Source organism: Crotalus tigris, unplaced genomic scaffold (assembly GCF_016545835.1).
Source record: "Crotalus tigris isolate CLP2741 ecotype Arizona unplaced genomic scaffold, ASM1654583v1 scf7180000017568.12009008, whole genome shotgun sequence".
NCBI lineage: Eukaryota > Metazoa > Chordata > Lepidosauria > Squamata > Viperidae > Crotalus > Crotalus tigris.
The window spans coordinates 7,732,187-7,750,234 of NW_024096478.1; the positions used below are offsets into that span (position 1 = coordinate 7,732,187).

At 35.2% G+C, this 18,048-nt stretch overlaps 1 protein-coding gene across 8 annotated transcripts in view; it reads left to right on the plus strand.

Moving 5' to 3' along the window:
• HTR4 (5-hydroxytryptamine receptor 4) overlaps positions 1-18,048 on the plus strand; it is a 238,347-nt gene that overhangs the window by 111,553 nt on the left and 108,746 nt on the right. For all 8 annotated transcript variants that reach the window (XM_039352850.1, XM_039352885.1, XM_039352833.1 and 5 more), the window contains 2 exons: positions 2,432-2,557; positions 6,878-7,078. In XM_039352850.1, coding sequence (XP_039208784.1) covers positions 2,432-2,557; positions 6,878-7,078 — 327 coding nt within the window. The remainder of the gene's footprint in view (positions 1-2,431; positions 2,558-6,877; positions 7,079-18,048) is intronic.

Below are 18,048 nucleotides of genomic sequence, written 5' to 3' on the forward strand. Positions count from 1 at the left end.
GTCAAATAGCCCCCAAATCCAATAAATATATAAATAGGTAATAAAGTCTTCCAAAAAGCAAACAGCATCTATATACATGGACATTACCAGATGGAGTGGCTAGAAATCAATTTGATTTTTTTATTGGTACAGGGAGGGGGAAGAGCTCAATTATCACAGCAAAGACATGACCAAGGCTGACTTTGGAACATATCACAAACTGCTCAAGTAAGAAAATAAAGCAGTTTCCATGATACCATCACGACCATATGCCCACTGTTTTTATGATTTCACTTTTTTTGTAAATTATGTGCAATTAAAATTATTACATGCATAACCTAATAATGTGTATAATTTAAACATTCTAAATTATAGAAAACCCATATACTATACTTTAAATTCACATATTTATTCAATGCCCTTTGTAGCTGTGTGGCCAATTAAATCTGGATCTCCCAGATTGAAAGTTAGTATTTTCAAATATGTTACACTTGTGCTTATATATAGCATAGGATTTTGCTTTGCATTTAAACTCTTAGGAAAGTGTTTTAAAATATAACTGTGGGCAATAATTTTCTTTCTGGAAAATAATCTGTTACAATGCAGGCTTTAGTTAGCCAGTATGAGTATGCTGCTGTAAATTCACCTTAGGCAATTTTGTGTTAGAAAGGAAACAGTAGAAATAATGTACCACATTGCAAAATGAACTATTTAAATTCCTTTGACACTAACAATGAAAAAACCTTTACATTTTTGCAGCTAAATATAGATTATCAAAATAGGATTTAATGAATTGCTACTGTGTAAATTTATCATTATCAACTTATGAATGGATGATAGAACAGTTGGAAGAATGCATTATTCTATAAAGAAAAGGTGAACGTTATTCCCTCCCAAAGAATATGATCACTTAATAATGATTGAATATTAATTGTTATACAAATATAATTGTTCATCTCAGAATTATAGCAGGCCAAATTAACATTTTTATTTTATTCAACAGTGTCTATAATAATTCATTAATGCATACTCAATTATGGTTTAATATGTTCCAGTTTCTTCTTACTTAAAGATTCAATAATTAATACAATTAGGAATTGCACCTAATTTCCCAGAATTTAGGTTGGTTCTCTCTGGACATTCTTTCATGGCAAGATGACTTCCTTATACAATAGATACCATTTTTTCTTTTTTTGCTTACCAAGCAAAGTACATTGAAGACTGTTGATATGATGGAAAAGACAAGTATAGTTTGAACTACATTCTGCCTTGGCTATGAAGGATCCAAGACTGTCAAGTTGAGTCGCTTGCTTCAAAGATTTCTGTTTTCCTGACTTCAACAGAATGTTCATATCCCAGTATCACAACATGGCTGCAACACCTAAATATATTGCTACAGGGACTCTCATTTTTCAGTCATATTCCAAGAAAGCTGTGGAGATCTTGGGAAAGAATATTAAAGCTTAATCCAAAATACAAATAAACAAACAAAAACAGAGGTTCATGTGATCAGTTGAGCAGAATGAGGAGCTCGACCTGTATGGGATGGGATGGCACTTTTCTTACATGCAAATTTGTAGTTGTTGTAATATAACCATTAACATGAATTTCCAGAGTTTGATTGAGACCAATATTCCCAATATAGGCTAGTGCTTATTCCTGGAAAATGCTTATGTAGGCATGGTAATCACAACTTTGCATATGGCTTCCTTTTGAAGAGAATTCATGCAAAATATTGATTTGTTAAAACATTTGATTTGAGGGATTTGGTTTGCAATCCTATCCAACATATTGGCAATGGCCTTTACTAAGGTACAACTTGTTTTCTTTGTATAATCTCCTATTATCAGCTTCAACTAATTGTCCCAGCACCACAAGAAATGGATGAAGAAAAAGTGAGATTTTATTTGTGGTGAGTGTGCTTGCTCTGATCGATATAGGGATTGACTGGGAACTAAGCAGGGAATTATCTTACAGTAATTTTCCAGCCCAGATAACATCATCAGATAGGTATTGACAGTTCTATATTTTTGGTCAGAAAAGTATATATCTGAACAACTTGTTTTAAAAAAACCCAAGGTATATAAATTTAATTAATTAATTAATTAATAATTAATTAATTGAATACCATTTTTTTAGTATAGGTTGAAAAATTAATTACAAAAAATGACTTAAACATTGGTCCTGAAGTTTTGAACTATAAAATAGGTGTGGTGTTGGGGATTGGTCACTTTACATGTAGCGTTTGTTTTTGTTACTTTTAACCCTGTAAGTAGACCAGTTTCCCTGTAAATTATGTTTATTTACAACCATTAGTTGTTGGAAGTTAGTGTAGTTTTTGCAGATGAAGAAGCTCAATTATGTACAGAGACTCTGAATAACCAAACCAATATGGCACTGCCTATTTATATTCTTGAGGATTTACATCTGTACCTTTTTTTTTTTTTTACAGCTCAACTGAAGGATTTGGCGTGGCAGAGAAGATTACACTGCTCACTTTTATTTCAGCAGTTATTCTTATGGCTATCCTGGGGAATCTGCTGGTGATGGTTGCTGTATGCAGGGATAGGCAACTGAGGTGAGTCCTTGCATATGTTAGTGTCATGTAAAAGCGTCAGCAAAAAACTCATAAAGGGTTTACAATATTTTATAAAAATACTTATTACCTTCCTCCTTCATCAAACAAGTCAATTTTGTATTCTTTGCTCTTACATAGTATTCTGACATTGTTAACTCTTAATTTGATATTGAAATATTGTTCTTCAATATGGATATTCTCCATCCATATCTTTGATCCCATTTTGTCCCCCTCTCCCCTCCTCCTCCTCCTCCTCCTCCTCCTTCCTTTTCAGCTTTCTCTAGCCCTTAAATATTCAATCCCTTCTGATGTTCTGTAATTCTATGGTTACATGGTTTATCTCTTTATTTTCCAAAGTCCACTGATTATCCTTCTATTAGAAGTCTAAACAATTCTAATGAAGTTATTACTCTATTTATGTAATTATTTTAAAAACACTTTAGTAAAAATATTGTTATTTCAAAGTTAACTAGACTGTTAAGCCATTTTAAACTTTCTCAGGATCATTTTTTGTTAAGCTTTTTGTCATTGTGGAGCAAGGCACAGTCTCTGTTCAAAGGGGTTCTTTTGGTATCTTCTTTCAGTAATGGCTGTTGGAAGGATAAATAACTTCTGAATTTTGGATCATTATGTGGGTTGTTAGCTGGTTGGAGAAGATGTGCAGAGTGGCTCAAGAAGGTTTTTTTTGATAGAAGTGGAAAGTTTGATTGAAGTTATTAATCTATGGTCTGCTGCTTGAGACCAGCTTCTGTGCATTCTGTGCATTCATAGCCCCTCAAAGTGATAACAGGCCATGAAAAGCCACAGACTTGTAGTTTGGCACCAGGAAACTGTCAATCATAATTAAAGGGGCCAAGTCAGCTGGAAAAAAAAGAGCTTAAGCCAATAGAAGATGAAAATCCAGGCAGAAGCAGCCCAATTTCATGGGGAAGGACCAAGTTTGAAATGCAACAAGATGATTGAAGAAATCAGTCTCAAAAATTTAAACTGAATTCTTTCCAAAAGAAGGAATGTTCTGTAGGGGCCCAACTGACTCCAAAAAGCAGCTGCACTTGGATCTTAGCCAAAAAAATTTAATAACTGAAGTGATATGCTGAGCTCCTTTCAAAGAATTGATTGATTTGATTGAATATGCTGTATGATGTTCTTAAGTGAAATCTTTTAGTAGGATTAGAGCAGTGGTTCTCAACCTGTGGTCCACAGGAGGTCTGTGAAGGCTTGAAGAAATGTTATAGTTTAAATCTTAAATCTTGGGGTGAGGGTCCATGGCCATGGTCTTTTGCCACAAAAGGTATTTAAAATTGGTGGTGGTGATGAAGAAAAGGTTGAGAACCACTGGATTAGAGTTTTTACTTTGACCTCTGCTGTCTACATAAAAAATGTAGACTTAAGAGAGAACAATGAAAGTTTTAAAGATGTGAATACATTATTCAAAGAAAAGTTTGATGTACTAAATACAATTAGGCATTTAAAAACAAGAAAAATAAAACAACTGGAAAAATTTAATTCCTGAGTCTTTGAAATCACTGTTCTGAGCCACAATTGCCTTGGTAACTATTAGGCGCCATACCCCTTTTAATTTGATTATGTTTTAGAGATTTTTATTTAAAAATAATTTAGAGAGAAACTAGTGTCCTATAGATGCCTTCCAGGTAATATATATCTTTCAGATTTAATTAACATTTATTAACCTGTTAGAAAGATTTCTTAATTTAAAGGAAAGAACAAAAACCTGAAATCCAACTATTTTTTTTTTTTTTTTGAAGCATTAGATTTTCATTTTTAACAAATCTTGTTTTCAAGCTTGGTTAATTAAAGCATTATAATAGATAATTATACCATTTCTTATCACTAATATGTGTTCAGTTTTTATTTTTATTTTGCTTCTGTTCCGCCACACAAATCTTCATAGCAAAAAAAATCTTGCTTCACTTGAATAAATAATATATGCTTTGTTTGCTGTTTTTGATCATAACTATTTGAAGAACATTGTTGTTTTATTAAAGCTATTTAATATATAACCAGTGTGTAAAACATTTTAAAGTATGAAAGAAAATAAATATCAATCAGCAATAGAGAATATATGTGAAATGATTATATTTCTTCAAATATAGTAAGGAATAGTAAGTAATCCTTCAAGTAAGGATTGAAATAGGATATCTCTTTTTATTCTTTACACACACCGTTTTTGTTCTTTCCCTAAGTCTTGTCTGACTTCATGGCCCCATGGACTATAGCACACCAGGTCTCTCTGTCCTACACTGTCTCCTGGAATTTGCCCAAATCATGTTCATTGTGTTGATGACACTACCTAACCATCTCATCCTCTGCCATCCCCTTCTCCTTTTTCCTTCAATCTTTCCCAACATCTTGGGTCTTTTATAGTGCGTCCTCTCTTCTAATTTGGTGGCCAAAGTATTTGAGCTTCAGCTTCAGTATCTGTCCTTCCAAAGAACAGTCAGGATTGATTTCCTTTAGGGTTGACTGATTTGATCTCCTTGCAGTCCAAGGGACTCTTAAAAGTCTTCTCCAGCACCACAGTTTGAAAGCATCAATTCTTCAGTTTCTTATGGTCCAACTTTCTCAGTTATACATTACTACTGGGAAAACCATAGCTTTAACTATATGGACCTTTGCAGCAAGGTGACGTCTCTGCTTTTTAATATGTTGTCTAGGTTTGCCATAGCTTTTCTCGCAAGGAACAAGCGTCTTTTAATTTCAGGGCTGCAGTCACCATCTGCAGTTAATCTTGGAGCCCCCCAAAAATAAAATTTGTCACTGCTTCCATTTCTTCCCTTTCTATTTCCCAGGAAGTGATGGGACCAGATGTCATGATTTTAGCTTTTTTAATGTTGAGTTTTAAGCCAACATTTGCATTCTTCTCTTTCACCCTCATCAGTTCCTCTTCACTTTCTGCTACTAAAGTGGTGTTGTCTGCATATCTGAGGTTGTTGAGATTCTCCCAGCAATCTTAATTCTGGCTTCTGATTCATCCAACCCGGCCTTTTGTATGATGTACATACAGTACGATGTACTGTGATGTACACATAGAGAGACACAGGCAAATTAACTCCAAACAGGTATGTTTATTTATGTCAAGCATTTTTATTTAATTAGATTGCCAATTTAATAATTTTTTTTATTCTAGGACAGTTACATTCAAAACAAATATTATAGTGCTTCAAGAACAGAAGTACATAGCTGCTGTAGAGGAACAAAAATTGCTAGATTTTCTTTTCTTTTTTGTGTGTGCAGTATAGTCTAATGCTCCAAGCCTTCAAGGTAGCAGTTAACATTATAGTAAGGAAATGAGTAGTCCATTGTGTACTGATATAGAAGGAAAGCTTTATTATATATTTCAAAAGTGGAAATACTTGAATGGCAAGGTTCTCAATTCATAGTTGCGACAGTTGCAGAGAAAACTACAAACAAGATTCTTTGTTGAGACATCTCTTCCTGCCATCAATCTACATATCTTTTGATTCTAACTAAAGCTTCCGAGTCTGCAAACTTTATATTGTTACTGCAATTTAAATACTAATTCTAAATTCTAATGAATCTGTAATATATTGATCATTTTTATTTCTTCTGTTCAATCATGTCCAATTCTTGGAATCTGGCTGAACAAGTCCCTGCAATTTTCTTGACAAAGCTTTTCAAAAGTGTTTGAAAAGCTTTGTCAAGAAAAAGCTTCTTCCTACGGCTGAGAGGCAGTGGCCGATCTAAGATCATCCTGCTAGCTTTGTGCCCAAGGTGGGACTAGAACTCACAGTCTCCTGATTTCTAACTTGGTGCCTTAACCACTATACCAAACTCTATATTGTCTATAATGCTCGGCAAATACTAAAATAAAAATTTTCTCATGCATAAGTAATGATCACATTCAGGACCAGAAAACAGTTTTATACCACCATATTCACAAATGCTTTTAAACAATACAATAAGATGCTTCAAAATGTATGAAATCAAGTTACTATCAGAATGTTAATTAAAATGCATCATTTTGATGAATAAATTATAGTTTTACGTAATATGTTTTCTGACCATGGTTGCTAATGAAAATTATTTTAAAAAGGGTTTGAGATGAGCTTGTTAAAATTGAAAAAGTACTAAAATATAAATCAGTTCTATATGGATGACTAGGGTAAAATTAGATAATTTTCATGTTTTTGGAGCAATTTTTATGAATAAACAAATATTAAACAAAACATGCATTTGATTAATACAGAACTAACACAGTAAATGATGAAACAGTTTTCAATTCAGAACTAATTATTGCCTAATACTTGAGGATCAATGCTTGTATATTTCATTTTACAGGAGAATCAAGACCAATTATTTCATAGTCTCTCTCGCCTTTGCTGACTTGCTAGTATCTGTTTTGGTGATGCCATTTGGCGCGATTGAGCTGGTTCAGGATAACTGGATTTATGGAAGGATGTTCTGTTTGGTTCGCACTTCTCTTGATGTCCTCCTCACTACTGCATCAATTCTTCATCTGTGCTGTATTTCATTAGACAGGTAGGAGCAAAGAAATGTGTATTTTATTTTGCGCTTGTTTCTTACAATCCATACTTTTCAGCAAAATGCAAATTTAAAAGAAGGCCGTAGAGAACTGTTCTACATGCAATGCTTACTCTATACTAAAAATCAGCTCTGCCTGTCTTCGTTAGTAGGTGTTTATTCTGCATAAGGAGTGAAATATATAAGCTGGATACCCAACAATTGGTTGGGGGAAAATTTGTTTTCTTTTTTTAATTTTAGGGAAAATTTGAGAGTATTAATCATTACAGAAGCTCAAAATATCTGGCATACCTTTAAAATCCCCAACCCTCCAAAACCTTCATGCTTATTATACTTGGGTTTTATGTGTGTGCTTACTTTTTGGAGTCTTAAAACCTCCCGATGTCCAAAACATAAAAAAGGCCAAAATGTTTGCTCTCATTTATTACAAGTAACATCACAAGCTAGTATCTTGTAATATTACAAGGTACTAGCTTTGCTCTTAATGGCCCCTGGCAGGTAGCACCTTTTCCAACCTACAAATGTTATTTAAGACATAAACTTTCATGAGCTGTAGCTCTCCTCCTTAGAGCTGTCATTGCTTAATGCAGAAAAATATTGCCTTAATTTTAGGGTTTTATGATCGCAGAAAGGGATTGTGCTTTTTATGTTGTTTCATGTATTATTGTCACACAGGAGTGACCATTGGCTGCAATAAACGCAAACTTCAGATGACTTTCAAAACATTATACTGCCTATTCATATTCTTCCAATATTGCACTTAGTCACATTACTACAATAAACAAAAGAGTTACAAGTGAGAGGATAATATGGGGACAGTAGCACTTCCAAGAATGGAAGTTATTTCCCATTCTTTCTTCAAGAATACCAGACAGCCTATTAGTTCCCCACAAGGTTTGACATCCTATATCATAGAAAGCAGGCCTAGAAGGAATAGCCATTCATCCAAGAGTGGGTTTCCTTCTCCAAGGACTAACACATCAAAGGCTGCTAAATGGAAAAGTGATAAGTACAATAGCCTTGAATACCGACAAATCATTTTTACAAAAAGGAAGGCTTTCATCCTAAAGGCAAGTGCTGAATTTTGATTAACAATGGAAAAGTGATCCATTATTCAGCTGGTATTAGGCTCTGGAATCTAAATGGCGCCTTCCAACTTTATGCTTCTATGATTTTATTATGCCAGAAAATGTGGGTTAGATACTTCACCTGGGAGCAGATATAGTGTGGCATGCCTGGAGGCTTGTCACTGGTAGTAACCACCCCATTCTCCAAAGTAAAATTAGAAGTTGGTGAGCAATTTTAAGACTAAGTTTAAAAATGTCCTGCCAGATCTCCTGCCCTTCTTTCTCTCTTTTACTCCTGCCTCATTACCCTAGGCAAATGTTACTTGTGAAAGTAGTCTGTGAAAAAGGCTCTGTTGCTTGTGTCTTAGCAGGAGCTGACAAGCCATTGTAACTAATTGTCAAACCCATCTTAAGCACTGAGGTATGTAATTGAAATTCACAGTACCAGTTTGCCAAAAGCAGTGATTTATTCCTCCAGAATTGTGACTGCATTCTCAAGAACGTCTGCTGCTTCAGTGGGATTTATCTGCTTGTATATGTCAAGGGCTTTCTATTATGGGCTTGGTGCTCTCTGCTATCAACTTAGGTTCCTTTTGAGTCTTGACCCTCAGTTAAAAGGCATCGCCTTTTCAGCAAATTTCTTCTAATTTTGAAATTATTCTCTAAAGGAATGCTGAAATTCAGCATAAGAAACTAGTTCTAATATTCTACTATGGCTAAAATATTACTAAAACAGATTTTGATGGTGGAGATATATTAGCTATATCTATATTTTTCCTACCATTACAGAACAATTCCACTGATAGATTTGCCATTTGATGGTTCCTAGAGTGGCAAATATCTTGTGTTTGTAAAATCCTTCCATTTTAGGCAAAGTAACCTTTTAAAGAAGTCACAAGAGATTCATGTACATTGAAGATACAGTATAATAGGAGGAAAGTCATGTTAGTTTTTGCTAGCAAGTTAGGAGAAGTCCGATAGCAGTTTTTCTAACTTACACATTTTATTAAAATAAATAAATTTATTTATTTAAGTTTTATTTAAAAGTAACACAGCGTTAAAAGAGCAGGAAGGTATTTTTTTCTGCATGTGATATTTCCTCATTTTTCAGTTCTCCATCTGAATCTGATTTTTTTTTTTCTCTGCTGGGGAAAACTTTCTCCCAAGGAAGGATCTTTAGTGATCCTGTTCCAGGTCCACTGTATAACATTTCCCTGAATTAATAGTGGAGGAGGAAGATTTGCAGAATGAAAAGTAGGGATGGAGAGGGATACATCTGCACTCCCATATTCTGTTTCTTTGAAACAAAGTGCTATCTCTGGTGAAATTTTTGAGATCCATTGGTCTGAAAAATAATAAAAAAAATGAGCTGATCTTTGGAATTGTGCCAGTTTGTTCAATAATGACAGGAAGCAGCTGTGACAGCAATAAATGACAATTTAGTACATGGCAGCAGCTGATATTCTTTATAATACTTGTATGCATGATGCTAGAATTTCTAGGATACCAAATAGGAGCTACAGCAAAATTCTTTTATTCAGCATAATATATATAAAAATACGGCTGCACTTTGTCTCCCAATTACAATAGAACAGAAATAATATTATTCTACAAATATTATACACAAGCATATAAAATAAGCATATTCTTCTCATTTATCTACCTATTTTCTTTGAATATTTGGGATGTGATTTAATCTGATAACACCTTTATTAATTCAGTAAATACCCTTTTCTATTGACACACTGATAGTAATATACTTTATGTACATGATTACATTTCAGTATATAAAACACAGGAAGGATTTTTTGCATATTAAATACCATTTGTCCATGTGGAATAACTGCCTCATGAGAATCAGGGCTAGAGTCATTACTTCATTAAGCTATGTGATTAACTTATTAATGACTTGCCTCCTAAATTAGAGAGAATTTCATTTCATCAGTGCTGGCCATCTGGGTTCTCCTGCATCTATTGACCGGAACTGACCACCTGGTTTCTTTAACAGGCAGAACCTTCTGTTCTCAGCCAGTTGAAGAAACCTAATGGCTGATTTTAGGCTTCCTGGAATCTATTTTATAGAACAATAAATGAAGGAATGATGTAATGAGTCAACATCTCTGCACCCAGCCTTTTCTTGTACTTTCTGCCCATGTGGATTGGTGCTAGTAAGATTTACTGGTCATGGATGCCCCAAATCTTTCAATATATTAAACTGGGAATATATACCATGATGACATTTTTAACCAAGTTGCCTATTGTTTATACAGAATAACAGAGTTGGAAGGGACCTTGTAGGTCATCTAGTCCAACCCCCTCCTCAAGCAGGAGACACTTTACCATTTCTGACAAGTCTCTTTTTGAAGTCCAGTCTCTTCTTGAAAGCCTCCAATGATAAAGCATCCACAACTTCTGACGACAAGCTGTTCCACTGGTTGATTGTTCTCACTGTCAGAAAATTTCTCCTTATTTCTAGGTTGAATCTTTCCTTGATCAGTTTCCATCCATTTTTCCTTGTCTGGCCTTTGGCTGCTTTGGAAAATAGATTGTCCCCCTCCTCTCTGTGACAGTCCCTCAAATATTGGAACACTGCTATCATGTCATCTCATCCCTGTTCCTTCTCTTCACTAGACTAGCCATGCCCACTTCTTGCAACCGTTCCTCATATGTTTTAGCCTCCGGGTCCCTAATCATATTTGTTGCTCTTCTTAGACTCTTTTTAAAGTTTCAACATCTTTTTTATAGTGTTGTGACCAAAACTGGATGCAGTATTCTAGATGTGGTCTTACTAAGGTTTCTAGAGTGCTATTAGTACCTCATGTGATCTTGATCGCATTGTCATGTTTGGCTGCTGCTCACACTGCTGGCTCATATTTAATTGATTATCTACTAGGACTCCAAAATCCCTCTCATAGTTACTGCTTTTAAGCCATGTTTCATCTAATCTGTATGTGCACTTTTGGTTTTTCTTGCCTAAGTGTAAGACTTTATTTTTCTCTACATTGAGTTGCATTTTGTTACATAGGGCCCAGTGTTCAAGTCTGTCAAGAGCCCTCTGGATCTTGAGCCTATCATCTAGGGCAGGGATCCCCAACCCGCGGTCTGTGGACCGGTACCAGGCTGTGGCATGCCAGCAACTGGGCCGCGCAAACAAGCAAACCGCATCCATGAGATGCAGGCAGCACACAAAACCACACACTCTCCAATCCGCAGAAAAACCTTTTCCCATGGAACCGGTCCCTGGTGCCCAAAAGGTTGGGGAAATCTGATCTAGGGTGTCAGTCCAGGTCAGTCAATCAATTCCAACTTTGCGATCTTTCACGAGAAGTTGGAATTGATTGATTGACCTCCCCCCCCAAAAAAAACTTCCTTTGTTTCCTTGCACATGGCAGAGGCGGCGGATTGCAAAGGAGAAATGGCACAGGGCTGGGAGTCAGGTAAGAAAAGAAAGGCAATTTCTGGGGGGGAACAAGGATTTCTTTCCTTACCTGCCCTGCTTGTTCTGAGGTTTTTGCTCAGACACGTTGCTCTTGCCAATGACCCAACCGCCCACTTCAGCACCCTTCCTCCCCGAGCCTCCATGCTCCACCTGCTGCTTTGGTCGGCCTGCCAGCCCTGACCTCAACACCCTGCCCACCGCCGCCCAGCACGGCCACCCTGGGGCTGCAGGGGCTGGCCTGGCATGGGAAAAGCACGGGCCCCACCCTCCTGCCACCATGCAGGGTAAGGTTGCTGCTCCCACCCCTGCCCAGATACCCTCACTTCCCCCAAGTGTTTTTTTTTACGAACCTGCCTTTCAGCTGCATTCTATTTCTCCATTCGCTTCTCAGCCTTCACCACATGTTTGTAGGACTATCGGTAAAAAAAAAAATAAGGCTGAGAAGCGAATGGAGAAACAGAATGCAGCTGAAAGGCAGGTTAGTAAAAAAATGCTTGGGGGAGGCAGGGGTGGGCTCGGCAACCTTACCCTGCGCGGGTATTGATGCAGGTTGCTCATGAATGGGACTGAAGGCCTAGGATTGGGGCGACAGCACCTGTGGCACGTGTGCCATAGGTTCGCCACCACAGCACTACAACCTTCTACAATCTGGGAAGACTCTTTGTGAAATATAAATGCCTTTCTGCTTTCCTTCCATCCCATCTTGCTCATTCATTTAATCCCTGTTAATGTCTACAATACATTTAGCAATTTGGAAAGGCAAGGGAGATAATGACTAAGGTCAGAAACAGTTGCTTATGTTTGAGAGGATTGTCATTAGTTTAACAATGTAAAGCCATTCTCTAGCAAAGTCCTGGAAAATTCTAACAGAAGAATTATGTATTATTTCATGAAAGAACATTAATAGTTTCATTCTTTTGTATTAAAAGATCTGTTTATGATTTTTTGACATCTACAGTAGTATCTGGAAAACAGAAATGAGGAGAAATAGACTTTTCCTCTGATCTACTTAGAGATACTCGTATATCTATGTGACTGACATTTTATGATTGCAAAGTTCAACAGCCTTTTGCAGAAACATAATTCCCCCCCCCCAATAATAAATCTCTTTGAATATGTAGCCATTCAAAACAAACATTGTAGATATGAAGCTATGCTACACTGAGATATTTTTTTCACATCTATTTTGGCTTGAAATAATTTATGATTAAATATGTACAGTATATGAGTAGCCACTGTTTATCTATCCCTCTAGCATCTCTGTGATCCATCTGTGATCAAGGTCTGAGATCTTCAAATACCTGTTTAGATCCTTTCTGGTTCAGATCCATCAAGATCAAGAAACAACATGATCACTCGGATGAAATATTTTTCAAGCTATAGATGGGAAGAATGCATGTCTCTAGGGTTTATTAAACATCCCAGAGGTGTTACATGTCATTGACCATAGTGTCCTTCTAAGCCACTTGCAACAGTTTGATGCTGGAGGTACCATGTCACGATAGTCTCTCTACCTGAGTGCACAAGTCCAATTAGTAGTCATGGAGAGGGGAACATTTAAGTTTATGAATACTCCACTATGTATCCCATAGAGTAGATTCTTGGTCTCAGCAAAGAGATTCTTCTTAAAACCAAGTAGTCTTTGTAAATATCTTTACATAATCTGTAATGGAGATTCCATTCTAGAGAAGACTGCTGAATTTTTGTGCAGATGAAAACAGACCAAGAATTGAAACTGAGCAGCTGGAATTAAAACAGATAAAAGTAATTCCTAGTCCTAATTGTAAACAAACTACATTTGTCTTCCTAACTTATTTTAGTTGTTCAGCTGTAATGAAGGAGAGTTGCTGCAAAAAGGAAATGAAAGAAACAGGACTGAGGCTGAAGGGTACAAATGAATCTTTGTAATTGGAATAAGCAGTAAATGCAGTAAATCACTTCTGAAACATTGTGATTGTACTCAGTTCAACAGTGTTTTACTAATCTGTTTTTAAATATATGAAAACAATAACTAATTCTATTGTCACTGGCAGCCTCCCCAAATACTTTAGTGGAAGCCTCTTGCAAAACATGTATATATGTTAGTGATTAGATTTTCTTAGCTCAGACTTACTAACGTGACAGAAATAGAGCCATGACTTAGACACATTGTGTAATACATGATGTGCAAGGTTACACTTATTGATTTTTGCTCTTTCCTTAAAGCATGAATTTTATTTCTTAAGCCTCTTAAATGAATAGATCCAACCAAACAAAACATTAATAACTGAGTTTGCCAGTCTGGAAGCCATTTCTTCAATGCTCAAGAAATACATATAAATAATACAATTTGGGATAAGCAAAGTCTTCATAATTAGATTTTGGTAAAAAATATTGTTTAGAATAAAATGAGTTTAATTGCAGCTGTGAAGTAAAACATTCTTTTGAATAAGCCAGGCCCCTTATTATTTATTTAAATTTATTTAAATTAGAACTACCCACTCCCATAGACTCATTTGAGCTCTTAATCAATTTCTAAAGATAATAAATAGGTTGTTTGAATAAGGAAAGAGCTTGCTTGTAATACTTAGGCAGTTTTTAAAAATAAAGTGAAAGATTTGATAATGAAATCTTTTATTCACTTCAGTGACAGGGTTGACTCTCACAAAGTTTCATCTACATTCTACAACCATCAAAATCATGCTGCGTCTTTAATGGTCTTGTCACCTGTAGATTATTTGACTAATTGTTTGTGTCTATGTCTGTTTATGCACATATGTAGATTCTCTTTCATTCAATATATTTTATATGTGAGCACTACTAAAAGCCACATTCTTTTTTTCAATATATTTTATTGGGTTTTTTTACAATAATAATCTTTAGTGCTTAGTAAACAACGTGTTGTCTGGGTTCATAAATTTAACAACCAGTCAAATTTCTATAATTTCATAATCAATATATTAACTAGAAATATCTTTCCTTGATCTTCTCTTATTCCAATAAATTTCTCCTTTTGCCAAAATTAAGCAGATATAGTTCTTGGTACTTTCAATACATACAAAGTTAAGTATAAGCATTTTTCTAGTGTTTGTATAGATAACAATAATATCAGTAAGTAGCATCTTTTCTAGACATGTTATTTTATAATTACTTTTGCAAAAAATTATCTTATGTAAATTGCTATAATTCCTGTTTTCAGAGTTCTTATTTAGGCTTAGTTTTCCCTCAATATTCGAAACATTTCTTATCGATTATAATTTTCTCAAAATTGATTACATTTAGATATTCAAAACACTTTGTACATTTGTTAACAGTTCTTTTATCCATATTCAAATAGATATTTATTGAAAATTTTTACAGTTTTACAATAAAATATTCCCCCTCTCCCACCCTCCCCCTTCCCACCCATCACCCTCCCCCCTTCTTCCCAGAGCTGAATACAGGGTTAATAAAAACTAAAAAAAACCCTTACAACTTAAATAAACATCAAACAATTATAAATACATTCAAAAAACAAAATTTTAAATACTTTAACTCCAATATATAAAAACAAAACAAAACAATAGTTCTAATCGTTACCTTAGACATAAATTATTCAAAAGCTAAATAATACTTTTTAATCTCATATTTGTGCTGTATAAAATTCACTCATCTTTTCCACACCCAAAAATATTTCTCTTGCGATTGATCTTTCAAATAAGCCGAAATTTTTGCCATTTCAGATAAATAAGAAACTTTAAGAAACCATTCCTCTAAAGTAGGCAAAAACTCCTTCTTCCAGTATTGCCCTATCAGCAGCCTTGCCGCTGTAATTAAATTCAACATTAAAATAATTTCTTTATCATCACAATCAACAATAATGCCTAAAAAAAACAATTGTGGTGTAAATTTTATCCTTCTATTAAAAATTTTTTGAATATTCCACCAAATCTTAATCCAAAAAGCCTTTATATTTTTACATGACCACCAAATATGATAATACATTGCATCCAAACAACTACATCTCCAACATTTAGGCTGCAGATTTGGATACATACGAGACATCTTTTGTGGATCAAGGTGCCATTCATGGAATAAAGGGTCTCTTTGATTGAGAAAGTTAATTTTGTTGACAAATACCAATTTCCAATAAAATAAATCAAATGAATTGAAGGGGTCTTTTTACAAAAAAACTAACTAATTCTGAGTAAAATGAGCAAAACAAGAAGAAAATACAAATTCATACTAGAAAAAGAAATTCTGCTATAATTCATAGTGTAAAGTTGTCAAAAGTTGTAATAAAATGTTAGTGAGGATTAACTAAAAAGCATCTAACCCAAAATTAAAACTAAAAACAGCTAAATCAGAAATATGACTTAACATTCTAATATAAACAAGTCCAGTTCTCAATATATAGAAGTAAACCTGGACATGTCTGTTTCTACCTAATTCCTATGAATACTTCTTATGTCCTCTGGATTCTGATTTCCAGAGAAAGCTTCCTATGAGAACTTAGGTCCTCTGGAACATGAATTCGAGAGGAACCATGAAAAGCACCAAAACAGTAATCTGAAGAAATAAAATTTTATATGGCCTAGACAACAAATCATTTCAAGAATTGAAATATATTTACAGAAATACAGGAATTATATTTACAGCTCTGCTTCAGACACCCATTTCTAAAGTATCCAAGATGGGAGACAAAAAAACAGTCCAAAGTGTTGAAGGATTGAAAAAAATAGTATTTAAATTTGAACTGCTGGTACCAATTAAGATGTTGTCAGCTGACTTCATGGAATTAAGGGTCTTTTTGATTGAGAAACTTAATTTTGTTGAAAAATACCAATTTCCAATAAAATAAATCAAATGAATTGAAGGGGTCTTTTTCCAAAAAAACTGTAATTAATTCTGAGTAAAATGAGCAAAACAAGAAGAAAATACAAATTCACTGGACACCTTTCGACTGGAGGAGCATATCTTCCAGGATCATATCTTTTTGCTGGAAGATATACTGTCCATGGGGTTTTCATGGCAAAAATACTAGAGTGGTTTGCCATTTCCTTCTCCAGTGGATCACATTTTGTCAGAACTCTCTGCTATGACCTGTCCGTCTTGGGTGGCCCTCCACGGCATAGCTCATAACTTCATTGAATTACGCAAGCCCCTTTGCCACGACAAGGCAGTAATCCATAAAGGGGACAACATTTCCCATAACATCTTGGAGATCTTTTACTGTGAGTGGTGGTACAGGCGGAGAAGGTGGTGGTGATCTAGATTTAGCTTGTTGCGCTGGTAGTATTGCCGGAGAAGAAGCCACCTTAGGCACTGCAGAAATCACTTGATGCTTTGAAGCCATTTTAAAAAGTTTTCCTCCTTCCTCTTGAGAAAAAAAAATCCAAAATAACCCCCCCAAAAATAACAAAATAACCAAAAAGAAAAGGGGAAATACCTCACCCAAAGTCCCCTTTAAAAGAAAAAAAAGAAATCCAAAATCATTGTAACAAAAAAAGAATAAAAAAGTAATAAAGTATCAAAAGCCCGTTCAACTTCCTCACATACACTCAGAAAAAAAAACATCTCTCATCGCCATTTTATTTTCCCTTTCAGCAAAAAGAAAAGAAAAAAAAAGAAATAGTTCTTTAGAGTTAAAGTCCAAGTAAAACCCCAAAAATCCACTGATCAGCTCTGTCCGCTTTTTAAACAACTCACCAGATTACTTTAATCGCGGAGGTGGGAACGGCGTCTTGCTTTGTCCCAAACAACAAGGGACAAAGGCATCTGAGAAGCGGAGACACCCTGAACTCCGTGGGAGCACTCCTTACACCCCCCCCCAAAAAAACTTTGGGGATTTCAGAGGCTCTACCACTATTCAGGGTGAAAAACTTCCCCCTTTCCTTTAGCCCAGGAAAGAGGTTTTAAACCGCGGAACAGCTGTTGTCTGCTGTTCTCAGCGGTTTTAACGCTGTCTCAGACGGACGGCAAAAAAATCGCCGCCATCGGCAATGCAACGCCACCGGAAGCCATATTCAAATAGGTATTTAGTCATATAGTACTACATCTAGTAGTTCAAATCATCTCTCTTAAATTTGGCTCTTGCCTATTCTTGTTTAAGCTTAATTTCCCCTTAGTATTCAAAACATTTCTTATCAAATATAATTTTCTCCAAGTTGATTACATTTAAGTATCCAAAATATTTTATTCATCTACGTCATCCCATTATTTTTACATTTTCCATATCATAAAAAATACTATACTAATAAATCACATTTGCCATAGAATCCATTCATATCCAAAATTTAACTATTCCTTTAACCATATTCAAACAGGTGTTTAATCATGTAATACTTCATCTGATAGGTCATATTCTTACAGGTATGGAATAGAGAAGAACTTTATATACACTGTGCCAAATTCAATAATAAGCATAGTATCCAATCTGGTACAAAATGGGAGAAGTGGATCACCTTTTACAATCTTTACATAATGTACATATACCCACGTGG